At 51.9% G+C, this 18,146-nt stretch overlaps 2 protein-coding genes across 3 annotated transcripts; both read left to right on the top strand.

The window, feature by feature from the left end:
• The first annotated feature begins 339 nt into the window (after window positions 1–339).
• Window positions 340–7,378, top strand: rcor1 (REST corepressor 1). The gene is made up of 13 exons (XM_053844526.1): window positions 340–1,844; window positions 1,908–1,967; window positions 2,558–2,638; window positions 2,705–2,757; window positions 3,917–4,078; window positions 4,148–4,266; window positions 4,477–4,537; window positions 4,609–4,659; window positions 4,734–4,880; window positions 4,967–5,044; window positions 5,195–5,252; window positions 6,697–6,938; window positions 7,009–7,378. Exons 1-13 carry the CDS (start codon window positions 1,670–1,672, stop codon window positions 7,054–7,056), a joined length of 1,335 nt encoding a protein of 444 aa, XP_053700501.1. The 5' UTR covers window positions 340–1,669; the 3' UTR covers window positions 7,057–7,378.
• An 816-nt stretch (window positions 7,379–8,194) lies between these two features.
• traf3 (TNF receptor-associated factor 3) lies at window positions 8,195–18,136 on the top strand. 2 transcript variants are annotated; one of them, XM_053844502.1, is made up of 14 exons: window positions 8,195–8,392; window positions 13,761–13,923; window positions 14,793–14,958; window positions 15,025–15,076; window positions 15,147–15,251; window positions 15,312–15,476; window positions 15,553–15,633; window positions 15,711–15,785; window positions 15,852–15,944; window positions 16,007–16,147; window positions 16,371–16,548; window positions 16,616–16,959; window positions 17,088–17,279; window positions 17,345–18,136. In XM_053844502.1, the coding sequence occupies exons 1-14, from the start codon at window positions 8,381–8,383 to the stop codon at window positions 17,378–17,380; spliced, it is 1,803 nt and encodes a 600-aa protein (XP_053700477.1). In that variant the 5' UTR covers window positions 8,195–8,380; the 3' UTR covers window positions 17,381–18,136. The 2 variants fall into 2 exon arrangements, with proteins under 2 accessions (XP_053700477.1, XP_053700478.1); XM_053844503.1 differs by having other exon boundaries at window positions 8,196–8,476.
• Window positions 18,137–18,146: the final 10 nt, after the last annotated feature.

The raw sequence follows: 18,146 nt of genomic DNA, 5'->3' as shown, positions 1-18,146 counted from the left end.
CTCCCCTGCTCCTGTGGGATCCCTCTCCCCTGCTCCTGTGGGATCCCTCTCCCCGGCTCCTGCGGGATCCCTCTCCCCTGCTCCTGCGGGATCCCTCTCCCCTGCTCCTGCGGGATCCCTCTCCCCGGCTCCTGCGGGACCCCTCTCCCCGGCTCCTGCGGGACCCCTATCCCCTGCTCCTGCGGGATCCCTCTCCCCTGCTCCTGCGGGATCCCTCTCCCCTGCTCCTGCGGGATCCCTCTCCCCGGCTCCTGCGGGATCCCTCTCCCCTGCTCCTGCAGGATCCCTCTCCCTTGCTCCCTGCAGCCCTGCAGTAACAGACAGCGTTTGTTTCCTATTCACTTGATTTGTTCTTAACTGACACAATCTGCCGTTCATATTAGCATCCCCAGTAAAGTCCGTACATTGAACCATCATTGAAGTTGTGTGTTGTAGACAGGTGTGGTGTAACAGAGTATTATATAGTTATTAATGATATAGTCATTTGATGTGCATTAGCAGTGAAGCTGAATCAGAGCCGTACTGTTTCCAGTGTGATGTGGTGCCCAGCGTATGCCATCACCATCAAGGTCCCGAGAGCTCGGAGCTGGGTCCCATTCCAGCTACTGGTTGAGCAGCAGCACACATTCTTGGGAGCACAGACTGAAAACCTGTCCGACTCACAGCTAGAAAACCATATTTCTGGAGGTGAGATTGTGAAGTTTGGTCTGGCGGCCTGTTGTGTCCAAGACCGAGCTCCATTTAACCACCGACGGCACACGTCAGACCATCCTTAAAAATGGCATGTGACATGGGCACATGTGCACGCTGAGAATTGCAGCTTCAAGATTACGAAAGGTGCCACTCCAGAAGGATTTGTGTCCAAAGATGAGGAAGAAGCAAAACAACGAGACAGAATTCATTGACAGAATGATCCTAATCTTCAACATATGGAGAAACCAGGTCAGAATGACAAAACATCGGTGGAGCAAGTCCATATTCGTCACATGAAGCAAGACATTTCAGTCCAAAAATGAGGTGGTTTTATTGAAGCGCATGCAACGCTGAGTCATAACAGTTGTGATGGTTTGTGAAAGTTTTTTTTAGATCAACATCATAGGTTCAATCGTTGCTAGTTAGTGCTGTTACTGGGGCCAAATGGTAAGACACATGGCTCAATGGTTAACTGCTGCAAGAGAGAGGTGGAAAACAATAGATTGATTTGGTACAAATAAGGGACCAATGTAAAGAAAGAAAGGGGGAGGGGAAATAAATCAAGAAATAATTCTGGAGCGCTCGCAGACTCCAGTGGTGAATGGCAAAACAGTGAATACAGATGTGTCCGCGCGTTGTTTTTATTCAGAAGTGTTCATAAAGTCCCACTTGGAGCAGCCGCGGCTCCCGCTTCAGAAAGTGGTTTAAAAACAGGCCAAACTAAGGTCAGTAAAAGTTTATTTTGCAAACTTCATCGATTTACATCTCGATCCAGCTCGGATTCTGGTTTGTTCAGGCTGAGTCCGGTTTTTCTGGCTGCGCGCGTGTGGCGGCCCGTCAGCGCGCTCGCGCTTCAGTTACCGGAACTTCCGGGAGCCAGAGAACTCCTGCTACTTTAGCTTAGCCTCCGCTCGTCACCGCCGCTGCTCGCATTCGGTCCCCAGTCCGTCCGTCCGCCGCCGCCGCCGCAGCAGCGATGCTCGACAGAAACTCCGAGGCTCCAGGGAAGCGGAGAGGCAGAGCACCCGCGGGCACCAGCGGCCCCGGAGCGGCGACCATCATGGGCGCCAACAGCGTGTCCGGCGATGGCACCAGCAACAACAGCTGCTGGGAAGAGGGAAGTTCGGGCTCCAGCAGCGACGACGAGCGCGGTGGGTGAGCCGGTTCACGCCACAGCCGGGCGGCGGGAGGAGCTGACCACTCTCTTTGTGTAGGCGGAGGAGGGATGCGGGTCGGCACGCAGTACCAGGCGCTGGTCCCGGACTTCGACCCGGGTGAGTCTGGCCGAACTAAGAGCGAGTTAGCATCAGCAGCACGAGCCGTGCTCGCCGCGTCGGTGCCTCGCTGGGTTCCTGCTCTCAGCCGCCGCTCCAGGGTGCGATGGGAACTTTGTGTCCGTGTGTGCAGGGATCAAGTCGTGTCTGATATAACGCCCCAGCAGCTTGGTTCCTGACGTGCCACACAGGTGACAGTAGTCACCTCAGTCCTCTCTCCACCAGACTCCGGTCCCAGAACATCCTGTTCCCTTTTAGTCCAATCATCCATCACCATATTGAATTGTTTTCTGTAAACAACAATGCATGCTTTCTTATTGGCCCGTATTTTTTGACATTCAAATGGTAAAACAGTCAGGTGATCAAGAAGTACTCTTTTGTACTGTCTCGTGCATCCCTTGTTTTTAAATTGTCAATGGAAGCTCTGCAAATATGGAAGCGGGAAACATCAATATTGATATTACTGAGTCATGGAGAAAAAAACCCCTACAGTATGAGTTTAAGTGTGTTGTCCCTGCCTCCATGTGAGTGTGGCTTTTATGCCTCTTTGATTGTCTGCTTCCCTTGTGTGCAACTCCATGTGTCCGCAGAGGTGGCAAAGGCTTCGCAGTCGACTGAGAATCTTGGCATGTTGGTTTGGATCCCCAGCAACACATTAAACCAGACTCAGCGTAAGAACCTTTCGTCTTACTTTGTTTGAGTCGTCAAAGTGCTAAGGCTCTGCGTGTACCTTTCAGTGGACGAGTACATCGCCATCGCCAAAGAAAAACACGGTTATAACATGGAGCAGGTGAGCATTCGCTTCTGAGCCTTTCACAAGAACAAACGCATGTCAGGCGGGGATGTGAGGGTCTGGGTGGGGAGCAGGTTGGACCTCCTGCACTGAATATGGTTTCATGTTTACACCCCCTGATGAAATCAGCTTGATCTTCTGGGGTTATCTAGCAACCAAGGGTTTATCTCTATCAGTCCTTCCTCTGAAGCAGCTTCCACCGCGCATCATGGTTTGACTTGAACAAGTCCCTGGACCATGGAGACCCATAAAGAGACCCGCTCCCCACAGCTCTGTCTGGAGCTGGCAGAGGCCCACAGGGCGAAAACCTAACAACCAACATCCTGTCTTTTTGATAAGAACAGTACGGCTCTGTCTGAGCTTCAGGTGGGACCTTGTCCTCATCCTCATCCCAGTGGGAAGGCCCTTCCATGGTCCGAGTGAAGCCTTCCTCTTGCAGAAGTCAAGCATGAGAGACCATAAACATGAGGAGCGATGCAGCCCATGGATGAGTCAAAGAGCTGCTGAGCTTTTCCCTCAGTGGTGGTGTGTGGACGTCCTTGTTGGTGTTTAGTGATGACCATCTCACACACAGAGAAATACAGAGGCAAAATACGTCCACGTCTGTTTGCAATTTCACACAATTTCATTTTGGGATTTTTTTCTGCCAAACAGAAACACACACCTGTTTCACAACGTTCATGTGAACCATCTCTGTTGCTGCCGAGTGGGAGGAAGCAACTTTTCATGTTCATAACCTAACATGCCAAGAAATGTGTTGTGATGGGACCAAACATGGATCTAGTCTAGTCTGTTGACTCGAGGGTTAAACTTCATCGTCTCACAGACACAGTCATGAATTCTACTGAAATGACGCTGCTTGTTTGGTTGTGACTGTTGAATCTCCACCATGGCATTAATGTTGGCCAAGAATAGGTATTTTGGTCTCACGTGTGCTGAAGTAAGGCAACGTGACGGCAGCTAGAAGAAGCCAGAGCGCGAGAATTGTCGGTTCACCATGAATGAAATGGTGTCCACTGACTTCTCCCACCTTTCATGAGCAAGATGTGAATAATTCTTCTGCTTCCCAGAACCCAGGTCTGAATGCAGCACCTGCTGGACCGAGCTGACGGGATCCAAGTGATTCCGAGTGAGTAACCGTGCTTTTCCCTCTCAGGCCCTTGGGATGCTTTTCTGGCACAATCATAACATCGAGAAGTCTCTGGCTGACTTGCCAAACTTCACGCCGTTTCCTGACGAATGGACAGTGGAGGACAGGGTTCTGTTTGAGCAGGCCTTCAGCTGCCACGGAAAGAGTTTCCGTCGCATCCAACAAATGGTACGTCCCAGCAGCTCCCGGCCAACAGCAAGTCTTTGACTTCACTCGTGGATCTGTGCTTCTCTGTAGCTACCTGATAAATCCACCTCCAGCCTTGTACGGTTCTATTACTCCTGGAAGAAAAGTCGGAGTAAAACCAGCCTGATGGACAGACAGACCCGCCGACACAAGAGGAGCAGAGACGACAGGTGTGGCGCTCATTGTTGACACTCAGAAATGCACAAACCTCTTTCTGTCAGAGGAAAGGTGTGAAAGGTTTCCGCTCGTGGCCACACAGTTGGAACAGATCGTGTCTCCTCGCGTGTTACGTGTTTTAAGTTCCATGTAATAAGTGACAACATGATGGGAGGATGCTGGGACTCCATGGTGCTGATGTGTGTGGCGACTCTCTCCTGCAGCGAAGATGAAGATGGAAACTCGGTCAGTGACCCAGAGTCGCAGCAAGAAGAAAAGAAGGAGGTAGAAGGAGAAGTGACCTCCGGTTATGACCTGCTGACCTGCTTCTCATCACTTGCTCCGTTTCATCTCAGGTGAATTCTGTGTCCGAGAGGTCGGAGGTCAAATCTTCTGCAGGTCTGAAGGTAGGAGTGCTGCGGTGCCTGATGGGGCTCCTTCAAGGCTCTTTATAAAGGGAGCGTCTCTGTCCCCCTCCCAGTCGGGGGGTAAGGCTTCTCAGCGCGTGAAGAAACGTCCTCCCAGAGGAATGTTCCTGAACCAACAGGACGCCGTCTCACTGACCTCCAGCTCGGCTCCAGGGCTGATCAGGCAGCTGGATGGACAGCTGGTCTCCATCAAGAGACAGGTGAGGCGCCACTGGCTTCTGTGCTTCCACTTGAAGCTGCCTGTGACCACGTTTCCCTTTTCACCACTGGCTCTCTCTGGCTTCAGATTCAGGCCATCAAACAGTCCAACAGCTCCCTGAAGGAGAAGCTGAGCTCCGGGGTGGAGGAGTTCCGGCAGCCCGAGGTAACCGGGTCTCCTCCCAGAATGTTACTGTTGTGAAGTCAGGCCCCAGCCAGTGTCCGTGTGAGATGGAGCGTGTCGTGCCAAACCATGTTGCTGTGTCTAGCTTCTGCTGCTTTGTGCTGTGTTGTCTGACGGAGGTGTGTTTGGCAGGTGAACCACAAGTTTAACAGCCGCTGGACCACGGAGGAGCAGCTGTTGGCCGTTCAAGGTATGGAGACAGTCGCTCAGCGTTTCTGTGCCTCTTCCTCTGCTTCTGCTTCTGGAGTCTGTGAAGCAGGGGCTCTTAACCTTTCTGATCTGGGGGCCCACCTTTCACAGAACACATGGACCCCAACTGATCCGTGACTCTTGATTTCCTTTGTGATCGACGGCCGTATTTAATCTCCTCCTCTCCTCCCTGCCTGCACTCTCTTCTTCGCTTCCCTTCGTCTTTGCCCAGTGATTAAAGGCTGCCATGTTGATTGCATCACTCGAGCCTTATCTTCACACACACACGGAAATCACAGTGGCTTCATTACATCCGCCAATGAAGGCGCGGCAGAGGTGGTGCAACAGGGGTCATTCAGGCCGAGCAGTGGGTTCAATGACCCCTTCAGGGCTGGTTCGAGAGGCTGTAACTTGGATTAGCTTTAGAGACTTTCGGTGCGTCGTCTGGATTCACAAGCGTTTTGAAGGTTGCTTTTCCCCCTGCATGGCTCTGCTGCCGCTGCGCCTCCTGTGTGTGTTGTATGACCCTGCCACGCTACTGCCCTCTGCTGTCAGGGCGCGCTCACTGACACCAGGGAATTGTGTCTCCGTATTGAGGTGCTTTTCATAACTTTTGGATGAACGTGAGCAGAAGTGACTAGAATGTTCAGGAAAATAACAGAGTAGACTCTATTGTATAGTAATAGTAGAATGATGTCATTTTTCTTTGTTATTCATGTTGCTGATCACCGTCCCGTGATGTCTTTCCTAGTTTGTTCACCAAGTTTCTTGATCTAAAGTGAACAAGTGTGGAAATACACATGTGTGTCAGCAGTGCAGTGGACGCCTGGAGCACAGCTAAGATCAGAGCGATGAGGAAAACTGGACCTGGACAGACGTGAAGTGGCCGCATCTCTTCCTCAGAGATGGGTCAGGAGCGCCGTCACTTGCTCGGTCCTGGTCATGTGTCCCATGTTGAAGACGCGTCCCTTCTGTCTGACTTGTTTCTTTCCGTCCTCTTGCTAGTGCAGCATATTGTGGGAGAGCTGTTGCTCCCAGTGTAGTTTGGTTGTTCACACCAGTCTGAGGAGAACTGCTTGTTTTGGTGCTGGTGAGTGGATCATCTGCTGCTGTGGGCCGCACCTCTCTCACCTCTCACCGCTGTGAAGGCCTTTGACAGCAAGTGTCATTGCATGGATGAAGCTGCAGACAAACCCGTGTGGTCCACTCCCACATGTCTGCTGATGAGAAGAGTCAGACGGCGTCTCTTTCCTTTGATCTCACATCTCATCAGAAAACAGACGACCTGTCTCACGCGATGCTTGTGTCAGTCCACATGATGGCGTCTTGGATGAAGTGAAGATGATTCATCCCGACCCTGGCGTGGCACCAGCAGCAGCCGGACCACGGCTCTCTCTGGATCCTGTGGCTCCATCTGGGCTGACCCGGCTGTCCTCTCTTCCCAGCCATCCGGAAGTACGGCCGGGACTACCAGGCCATCTCCGACGTGATCGGGAACAAGTCGGTGGTGCAAGTCAAGAACTTCCTGGTGAATTACAGACGCAGGTTCAATCTGGACGAGGTTCTGCAGGAGTGGGAGGCTGAACATGGCATCGAGGGCGGAGAGCGAGAGGAGGAATACAAGATGGAGGCAAGTCCGGCGGAGGAGGAGGAGGGGGCGGAGCCCGGCGCCGCGGCAGTGAAGGAGGTGACGATGCTGATCCGCTTGGTCTGTCATCTGAGCTGCTCTTCTGATGTTCTGATGCTTCTCTCCGCAGGAACCGACATCCCCACCCGACTCCCAGAAGCAGCCTGAAGAGCTCTGACCTCCACCTCCTAACCTTTATTGCGTCTACTTCTTTGAGTTTAATGTTCCCTGCTTATGTTGGACAGTTGAGTTGAAGCTCGATCAGATGATTCCCGTCGTCTCTGATCCGGACCAATCTGAGAACAGGCCAGATCCACCCAACTGTGACGCCTGTGGTTTTCTAATCGATATTTTATTGGCGTGAGCGAGCGAGCGAGTGTGTGCGCATGTGAGTGTGTGAAGATAAAGCCATGTTGGATGACGTCACAGGTCGCAGGCTCGTTCTTGCCCCTGTGACGTTGTTCTTTTTCTAGTTAAAATAAAAACCAAAGCTCATCAGATTTCTCCGCTTTCCTCGTATAATGCTGCCGCTGGTAATGGAGAGGTTCGTGTTATTCCTGAGGCGTTGTGCTTTAAATGGTGAAGTCGACCCCAGATCATCACTGAAGGAGCGTCTTGTCTTCACCGTCGAGCAAAAATCCCCTGGAAATATTGAGCCTCTGGAGTCGCCAGCGATGCTCCACAGCGCTCTCTGGACATGAGGTTCAGGATCCACAGCCACTTCCTTCGATTTTCCCCTTGGTTGGAAGGATTGAAACTGGTGTGAGGAGGTTGAGCAGCGAATTCCCAAAGGCCGTGCTCGTCTATATCCTCAAGCCAACGGAGGTGGTGGAACGTTCAGGCCCTGTGGATCACAGGACAGAAGATGTGGCGTGGCGCTCATGGTTGACCGGGGGGAGCCGAGTGATGCTGCTTTTGTGGAGACACCTGGGAGCAGGACTGACCCACGGACAGCAGGCGGACCGGTCTGCTCCCCCTGCACTGTGGGATTGGACCACAGTCGCCTAAATGTAGTGGAGCAGGCTGTTTTGGTTTTCATTTTGAGAGTCCAAACAGTCCCGTTGAGGGCAAAACAAAAACGTACGGGGGCAGAAGCTCAGATATCAAAATGAAACTAAAAGGAATTGTGACTGATAAGAAATGGAAACTAACGGCGCGTCACGCTTGACAGAAAAGGGGTCACTGTTTCTTTTTTAGTCCCCCCGACACGATCCGATAAACGGTAATGACATTGGTCAGGGTTTGCAAATGAAAAACAAAAACCTCACTCTTCGCTTGCCTGCCGACGCTGGGCGCTCCCGGGAGCAACAGCGGCCCCTGGCGGCCTGACGACGGGCTGGGGGATTTCCTGGGCGGAAGAAGTGGAGGGGGTTTCCAGTGTGATCAGTGGTGCCTGCTGGATCTCGCTACACTGGATCCCCGACAGCTCCCGCACAAAGGACAGCAGCCGGCGGAGCCCCGAACCCGGACCATGAAGAGAGCCCGGCCCGTGTCGCGCAGGCATGGTCGCAGCGGTAGGTCGTCGGTTTGAGTCCCAGCGAGAGAGCGGCGAGTCGCGGAGCTGCTGAGCGCAAGTGTGGCCTGCGGAGCAGATTCATGTGAGTCCAAGAGCCAGTCCCAGCCGATCTCTGCCTCGGTCAACACAGCCGCGAGCGTTCGTCAGCGTGTCGATCCGCGCGACGGCGAACAACAAGCTAGGCGGCGGGGAAGGTGTCTCCAACGGTCTTTGCATGGTGGCACAACCGAACGAAGAGGCTGGCGCTCACAGCGGCTGAGCGGACGTGACCACTAACCATTGAGAAGTGGAGTATTTTCTCCAAAATCTCCATAACTGGCCGCATTAATCAGGAGAATTTGGAATCGAACGGGGGAAAACCTGTGAACCAGACCCGACCAATCGAACCCAGATCCGGAGCACGAGAACGAGTGGGCCAGTTTCAAAATCGCATCCGTTTGAAACTCGAAATTCGGCCGCTAAGGTCGACCACGCAACCCAACAGACACCTGTCACACCGCTGAGGGAAGGTTTTCCCCAGTGCCAGCTCCGTTGAAAGCCAAACGACTGGTTCCATCCGTCCTCCGGCACCGCATTCTGTCCTCATCTGGCGAGTTGTTGAAACCCACCGCGTCGCTCTCGGTGTGTCGAGAGCGGCTCAGTTGGTCCGTCTCCAGAAGAGTAAATGAAAGCAAAAGATGAGACAGGTCCGCGTCCATTCATTCCCGCTGTGATCGGTTTAAATGTACTCTGTGTTGAAATGTACACCGCTGGTCAGCGAGACCTTTTATCGTAGGTGCTGTGTACTTACCGTAAACTGTGTCAGTATCATGTTGTCATCGGCCGAATACAGACAGTTTGGCCATTCAAGTCCCATTTAGGATGGAGTTGTCTTAAATGAGATAAAGAGGACGAGTGTGTGTGTGTGGGCTTGTTTATACTGCCTGCTGGGGAGCGATTCTTCACTGAACTCTGGGACCTTATGGGGACCGGCACACGCTCCCATAGGTCCAAACCTCAATTGGCTATAATGGATTGTGTTTGGGGTTCAGGTGAGCCATGAGCCTTCAGGGCGAGAGGCTGGGGAAAGGGTTATGGCAATGAGAAACCCCCCAATGTCCCCACAGGGACAGCGACACAAACCTGTGTGTGAGATGTGGATGTTGAGCTGAGACTGGGATTGTCATAAAGTTGACGGCGATGTTTGTTAACGTTGTTATCCTGTTATTAGCTTGAATCTAGATGTGACCTTGAATGTTGCCTTGGGAAACCCCCGCCTTCGGAAGTGGCTGTATGATTAAATCACAGTAGTCGGTTCATTTGCATCATGCAAACAGCAGATATTGGGTGAGAATCCTCTCTCTCTCTGGCTCTCATGCGTCTTTTCACATGCCTGACCCACGTGATCTTCAAACCCTCATCGCTCCTCTCGTCTTCACAAGCAGGATTTATATGTTGACTGTATCGTTTTTTCTTTTGTCGTCTTTTCCTTTAATTGCACAAGCTATTTAGGTTCCTGCTCGTAGAATTCAACTTTTATTGTCTTTCAATTGTGAATTCAGCCGTTGGTCCAGAGCAGTCCGTCGTTCCTGGTCATCTCTTGTCAGTTTTAGCTCTATCTTTGTTCAATGTATCCCTGACCCTGCCCAGCGACTGGCCTGCTCCCTCCTGTCTGGAGGATCCAGTCACTGAAACCCAAAACCTTCCATTTTACCGCAGAATCTGAAAGTGAAAAAAACAACAAAAATGATGCAAAAAGTAGATGGTGGTGTCATTAGAAAGAAGTGATTTATTTTGTGAATGAGCAGCATTTCTCCCGCCGCCTGCGTCACCACCGTGGTGGCTCAAGTGAGCATTTCACTCTTGTGTCTCCCCGCTTCACTGTGTGTGCTTGGTGTCCGCAGCCACTGTTTGTGTGCGATGCTGGGGAGTATGTCGATGGCAAATCTGGCTACAGAAGTTATAGAAGGGCTGGGCTGCGACTGGAATGTGATGCAAATTGGCTTTTGCAGGCGGGACTTTTTGGAGTCGAAGCCTCAAGACTGAGGGAAATGAAACTCGTGTATGTTTACACAACTCGCTACAAAAACCGAACAGATAAGTTTAAAAGAAATTTGGTGGCTTTTGCCTTTTCTCTGCAAAGGAGGGAGGTTTTCCAGGGTTGGACTTGACACCACGTGATGATGGCGCCTTCCTTTTGGAGATGAAGCCTGGAATCCAAGTCTGCGTTCATTTTCTGCGTATTCATGATCATAAATGTATTTGCCAGTGACTTCCACCTGCACTGGTGCTCAGTGATGAGAGCCAGTGTTCTGCAGGGCCAGGTCCAGCATGCTCCGCGCTCCGCTACAGTGAGAGCGGGAGAATGTGACGGAAATAAACCGGCACACAGACCTAAAAATAAAACAATGAAGCGCATTTGATGAGTTCAGAAAGCAGGTACAGTGGCTTGATGCGTCCGCCTGTTAGCAGCGAGGCGTTTTGGCAGCCGGCTAAACATAGAAGCCTTTTTATGTTTCTGAGAACGAGAGTCTCTGTGATCTCCATGCAAATGAGCTGTCGCGTCCCAAGTTGCAGACACTTGACTGTCTTGGCCAAGCACTTCTGAGTTTTGTTGGGCCGCGGGTCCAGCTCACGGGTCCAGCTCACGGGTCGAACTCACGGGTCGAACTCACGGGTCCAGCTCACGGGTCCAGCTCACGGGTCGAACTCACGGGTCCAGCTCACGGGTCCAGCTCACAGGTCGAACTCACGGGCCGAGCTCACGGGGTGCAGCTCACGGGGTGCAGCTCACGGGCCCAGCTCACGGGCCGAGCTCACGGGTCCAGCTCACGGGTCCAGCTCACGGGTCCAGCTCACGGGCCGCAGCTCACGCTACACTGTGGCCTCAACAGCTTGTTGGATTGAATGTTTTTACAGAGTGAAGCCACGTATGATAATCCAGCTAACGCTTCCATGTAGGCTAAATCCAACTGCTGTAGCTTGCTAGTTTTACCGCCTTCCACTTGCCTCGGAAGTGAGAAGTCAGTGCTGGGAATGAGGTCAAGTTAGTGACGGCCAGGGACGGGTCCAGAGATGAGCGACCTGTGAGAGGTGCATGCTCCGTTAGCGACTGGAAAACCCGCCGGAAGAAGAGGAAACACACATTTGCAGAAAGTGTTATATTCATATTTCATTGGTTCAAAACGACTTCCTGTTTACGTCCGGGGCAGCCATCTTGGATTGCATATTGGGGATGGGGAGGAATCTGGGGGGGCGGGGAATGAATTAATAGGTTGTTAAATTCATGTTTTCTTTCACAGCACTCGTGAGATAATGAGTGTCATCACTGAGTTGTTGAATGATGCTGATGTAGCCATAACCAACCAGCGTCCGAGGCTGAAGTGAGTCAGTCGGAGCGCAGCCAGGGCAGAGAGCTGATCGTGGAAAAGACCCGAGTGTATGGTTGTCACCTGACCAGGCTCCAGGCCGGACGGTTCTGGTCCCATCTCGAGCTGCAGCAGAGCAGCGACAGCAGTGACAGTCACTTCAATAGAAGCAGCAGGATGAATATAACCACAGCAACAGTGACGACGCTGCGCTGCCGCAGCTGTGACCTGCGACCTTAGTGTCAACTGTAAATACAGGAATAATAGCAACGTCATCGGAAAAGTGATCACGACGATTTTCACAATATAAGTTCAGTAATTATTCAAACTGTCGCCTTAAAAAAGTCTCATTACAACACAAACAAGTGTTGTTTTAATGACCTTGTTATTACACAAGTCAATCCAGAGAAACACCCGATTTTGTCTTATTTGTAAAAAATAGTTCTTTACCTGCTATTTACAACGTATTTCTGACATTGTATTGAGGAATGTAGGAAAAAAGTACAGTTTGATGGTGACAGAAAACATGCTGCCGTTTCATATTCAAATGAGATGGAGGCTGCTGGTGGTTCTGCCACTCATGTTGGAAGAAGTCAGATCTCAAGAGAGCCACGTCCCGCAGACGCGCTCGACTCCGCCTTCATAGAATATTCAGAGATGGTGATGCTGATAGATTTTAGCGAGAGAGAGGGGGCGGGGCCTGGCGCCGCTGTGGGGAGAAGGTAGTTGCACATGATCCGTGGTGTATCACCAGGGGATTTAAAGTGCGAGGGACAATGACTGCCGTGGTCAAGGAAGCTCAGGTGAGTGGACCAGGATGGAAACATCTCCGGCAGCCGGTATCTCATACAGTAGCTGTCTCAGAGAGTAGGCCGGGCGGAGCTGTGTGTTTGGAATGACAGAGTAGCTGAGGCCAAGCTGGTCCCTGCGAGACAGGACCTGAGAGCTGAGGCCATCTCTGATGGACCGGGGACAACGTCCGTTTTCTGTTTTGGGTCCGGTGACATTCAGGGTTTCATCTGAAGCACATTTCACCGATCGACACTCTTGTGGGTTGAAATGTAGTCAAGCTCATAGACGCACTTTGATTGGCTCACACATTACCCGGCGTGTGGCTGTCAGCTAGCAGCCTGTGCCTCTGCACGTGTGCGAGAACCTTGCTGTGTCATATCAGTGACGTGTAGTTGAACACCATTGTCTGTGGGCAGAGGCTCCGGACACTGGGCTGAAGACTGTCACCCCTGACCTGTGTGGCACAGCTAGCTTCTGACAAATGTAAGGCCTGGTGCTCTGCACGCCTCTCCGCTCCGTCACGGGATTTGAACCCACGCTGGTCTCTGGCTTCCACCAGTGAAGTCCAAAAAGTGGCTGGACCCTGGTGAACCAAGCTCCGGAGGCAGATGTCAGGTGACACTGGCTGCTGGGGATTTGAACTACATACATACCAGGCGCACGTCCAGAAAGTACCGTGCATCTGTGCAGAGAGCCTTGCTCAAGAGCGATGGCAAGAGAGCAGCGGCGTCTCCTGTTGTCCCTCAAGCCTCAGTTGTGGTCAGAACATGCGACTTTCAGTTTCAGTCTTTGGACCGAGCTGCCAGGTCATGATAGTTTGATGGATTTCATGACAGGCCCCTTTAATGTGTGTGTGTGTGTGTGTGTGTGTGTGTGTGTGTGTGTGTGTGTGTGTGTGTGTGTGTGTGTGTGTGTGTGTGTGTGTGTGTGTGTGTGTGTGTGTGTGTGTGTGTGTGTGTGTGTGTGTGTGTGTGTGTGTGTGTGTGTGTCATGACGCTGTCAGTGGAAAAACCCCTTGCATACCCACAGTCATGGCAGGAAATGATGTGTCTTTCCTGCTGAGAGGTCTCACGCTGCAGACAACCCTGTGGTCGGCTCGGAGGTAGACGGCTTAATAACATCGTGAAGGAAACTGATTGACGCATCTGATGTTGTGGATGGTTTCACCAGCGTGTGAGCAGGTGTCATGTTGTTGATCTCTGCTGCCGTGCATCTTCTGACCCGCAGGTCATGTCAGCGGGGAAGAGTGCTGACGGGAGGGAGGTGCAGATACCACTCCAGCAGGTGGCGCCCTCCCTGGCCTCACCCCTCTCTGTGGGCCCTCACATCACCATCCCCCCCCACCGGCCAGTCAACCCGTGGCCCTCCAGTGACTCTGCACCTTTGCAAGGTAGGTGTTTCCTCAGACCACAGCAGGAATGGGAGCCTTGGTTTGAGCTTCTCACACTCCAGAGTGCAGTGGTTTAAAGGTCAGCGGTGTTGTGTTGTTTGTGAATGTACAGTGTTGAGTTGTTGTGGTGTGTGAGGCAAGTTGTGGCTAGCGACTGCAGCAATGGTTTCTTCAATGAGTCAACTGTGGGCTTTGTTTGCGTTCAAACGGCCGCAGCCTTCCATCCATCTGCTGGTGCACCTACCTCTCTGGTGTCATCACACATGATAAGGAAATGATTCTCATCACTTGTGGGAGGAGAAGATGCGTTCTTTGTGAATCACTGAGGCACCAAAACCAAAAGCGACCAGATCTTCTGTAAGTGACTGTACTTAAGCGTGCGCCTTTTGCTCGGATGCTGAGAGTGCCACTTGCTGCAGTGTGTTTCGGGGCCTGTAGATGGCAGTGCTGTCCTCAGGTGAGGTGTGGCTGTCGGGCGTCAGGTTCGACACCCCACTGGCTTGTCTTGAGGCGATTCCACTGGACAACCTTAAGCAACGGCTTGCCAAACGAAACAAATAATGGCCGAATGTTTTTCTGTCTTGTTCCTCGTCTCAACTTGGTGAAATCCGACTCATGTCGAAATTTCAAAAATAACTGCAGACGAAGCCATGTGAACGTCGTAGAACGAATGGATAAAAAAAGACACAGGAGCGCCTTCATGTGTTGCTAGTAGCATCCTGGTTTGCCGAGTCTGTTTGGAAATGACAGTTTGGGAGATTCCAGTCTTGAGACAGGATCCTCTTAGGCAACTGCCAAAGGCCATTGCTTTGAAACATGTCATCAGGTTTGAGTAAAGCCAGTGAAGAGCGCCCCCTGTCTGCCTGCAGGTGTGCCCGCAGGCTTCTTGCCTCTTCACGGAGGCTTCCGAGATCACTTTGTGGAGACCCCGGAGGCCAAGTATTGCTGCGAGTCGTGCAGGCTGGTCCTGTGTCAGCCACGTCAGACTGAGTGTGGACACCGATTCTGTCAGAGCTGCATCAATGACATCCTCAGGTGAGACGCCGGCTGCAAGGCGTGATGCTTTTCCTTCCTGATTTTCATCCCTGGCCTTTCTCTCAGTCGTCCCAACCCAGTGTGTCCGGCTGACATGGAGCCCCTGGTCAGTAATAAGGTGGGCATTGAAGAATTCTCCAAGAATCCCCTGAAACATCTACTCAACCCGCTTCATTTGTCAACGCCAGATCTTCAGAGATGTTTGCTGTCATCGGGAGATCATGGCGCTCATGGTGCACTGTCGCTGTGAAAACAACGGCTGCCAAGAACAGATGAGCCTGCAGCAAATACCCGTACGCGCTCCTGGACTCGCTGGCGGGCTTCTGTTTCTCATCTGCCTCCTCTGTGTTCAGGACCATCTCATCGTGTGTCTGTTCTACGAGGTTCCCTGTCCGTTAGGAAAATGCAAAGAGCGAATGATGAGGAAAGAAATTCCAGACCACTTGAACAAGAAATGTAAACACAGAGAGATCATTTGTGAGTTCTGCATGGCAAAGATGCCGCTGACCGACCTGCAGGTAAGCGGCGCCCTCCGCCACTGAGCCCGGACGTGAGCCCGGGCCACTCTGATCTGGGGCTCTGTCTCTCCTGCAGAAACATAAAGAAACGGTGTGTCCAGCTTTCCCGGTGACCTGTCCCAACTTCTGCTCATTCCCCTCTCTGACGCGGAGTGAGGTGGGCCTCGCCTGTCTGTCTGTCTGTCGGTCACAGCTGCCTCCTGACCTGCCTCTGATATTCCCCTTGTCTTGCAGCTGTCCAGTCATCAGAACGACTGTCCCAAGGCTCAGATGAGCTGCCAGTTCCAGCGATACGGCTGCACCTTCAAGGTAACGCCGACTTTGTGTCTGTGCGTCCGTATTCCTGTGTGTTCAAGTGACTTTCCTGTGCTCCAGGGGTTAAGCCAAGAGCTGAAACAACATGAGTCCACCTTCTCAGCAGACCACCTGAGGATGTTGGCTCTTCGAAACGCTTCCATAGAGACCAAGGTATCCTGGCTATGGTGCCCTGGAGGCAGGAAACCGACCTCTCAAAGTGCATTTGTGTCCAGGTTGAGGAGGTCAAAGTGGAACTGCTGGACAGGTACAAGGTCCTTCCTGGTCTCAGCAGCCGGCTGACTGAAGTGGAGAGTCAGAACAACGAACAGAGGGAGAAGAATCGACAAATCGATCAGAAACTGACTGCCATGCAGGTACAGATGCCTCATGCGGTGCTTCTCATGTGGCCAGTCTTCGCACTGTCGCAGCATTCCTGGGTGTTTGATGTCGAGCTAGCTTAGCTGCTAATGTCGTAACATACTGATGTGGTGGACAAGTGCGTATGCTGTATATATCAGTGACTCTCATATGTGGCTGGTGCTTTTACGGCGATGGCACGGTTGCATTTCTGTCTCACTGTTGCTGTTGTCTTCCTAGAAACTGATGAGCTCTCACTCAGAAAAGCTTCTGGAGGTGGAACTGGAACTCCGTTCTCTTCGGCTGCTCAGAGAGGAGGTGGAGAGTCTGCGTGGAACGTTGGAAAATGTCCGGACCCGGCTGAGCGCTCTTGAACAGGGAGGACGCAACGCGACCGGATCCACCACCCACACTCTGGGTGAGTGGTGTTGAGGGGGGGGAGAGGGGTCTCGCGGCTGAATGATGACGCTCACTCTCCCCTGCAGCCACCCTGGAGACGCAGCTGAATCGGCACGATGACATGCTCAGTGTCCACGAGATCCGACTGGCTGATATGGACCTGCGATTTCAAGTTCTGGAGACGGCGAGCTACAACGGGACATTGATCTGGAAGATCCGCGATTATAAGAGACGGAAACAGGAAGCCGTGGCATCAAAGACCTTGTCACTGTACTCGCAGCCTTTTTACACCGGCTACTTTGGCTATAAGATGTGCGCCCGCATCTATCTGAACGGTGACGGCATGGGCAAGGGGACGCACCTGTCGCTCTTCTTCGTGGTGATGAGGGGCGAGTACGACGCACTGCTTCCGTGGCCTTTCAAGCAGAAGGTAAGACTGTGTGTGTCTGCTCTGCTTCATTCAGGTCCGGTCCACCAAATATTTCCCTTCAAACCGTTCTCACTTGCTCGTACTGACTGGTGAGGTTTGACAAACTTTGAAATCTCTTTTCTAATCAGGTGACTTTAATGCTGATGGATCAAGGTCCTGCTAGAAAACACCTCGCCGATGCCTTCAAGCCGGATCCCAACAGCAGCAGCTTCAGACGCCCCTCTGCTGAGATGAACATCGCCTCTGGCTGTCCGCTCTTTGTGTCCCAGAGCGTCCTGGAGAACGGCACCTACATCAAGGACGACACTCTCTTCATCAAGGTAAGAGCTCTCGGCACCGAAGGCTGTGGAGGCGCCGCCGCTCAGCGACTGCCGTTTTCCCGCAGGTGACTGTGGACACCTCCGACCTTCCGGATCCGTGAACGCTGCGTCTTGCTGTTGTGTATCCAGCTCACGTGCCTGCGCTCGGCAGAGGGAACCAGGGAGCAGCCGAGAGGCGGCGTGCACTTCGCTCAACCTGAGGACGGACTGCATAGGGTTGTTCACGTGCAAGTGTCTATGGATCAGTGTTAGCGTGGAAATAACACGGCGACACCTCTGAGAGCACAAGTGCCAGGACATTGTTGCTGCTCATTACTGATGCTGTGCATCGCTCCTCCTTCTGTTTATAACCCGTTTTCCACCACACGCTTGGAAAGCCGACGACGCCACAGAGGAGCTCAGGTAGCACTAGTACCAGATGTGTGGATTGTTCAGACTAATCTTTGCAGTTAGAGTTGTAAAGGTATTTTATATCAGAAAACATGTTAAACCTACTTTTTGCTCTAGTTTGTGGGGGAGGGAGGGAATCCTCTTTTTTGCTGTGTTTGTCTCATTTATTGAAATGTTTCCAAGGGCTGCACAACAGATCACATCAGCCTGACACATGATATTTATTCATATTTAAATAAAATGAAGCCAAAATTGTGTTTTGTTCCATACAAAGCATTTATAAAGCTTTAAAACATCATCAAGTTACTAACTTTGTTGAATTACGTTTACAACCACTGTAATTGTCTAACAGTAGTCGTAGAAGTTCCGGCGCTCCTCTGTGGCCCCTGGGAGTTCTTCAGTGTCAGAAATATTATTTTTTGATTTGTCGGCACAGTTTGAATGTTCGAGTGTGAAATTAAAACGAAAAACACAAAC

This window comes from Synchiropus splendidus, chromosome 16 (genome assembly GCF_027744825.2).
Source record: "Synchiropus splendidus isolate RoL2022-P1 chromosome 16, RoL_Sspl_1.0, whole genome shotgun sequence".
In the NCBI taxonomy this organism is placed as follows: domain Eukaryota; kingdom Metazoa; phylum Chordata; class Actinopteri; order Syngnathiformes; family Callionymidae; genus Synchiropus; species Synchiropus splendidus.
This window is presented reverse-complemented; position numbering and strand designations above follow the sequence as displayed.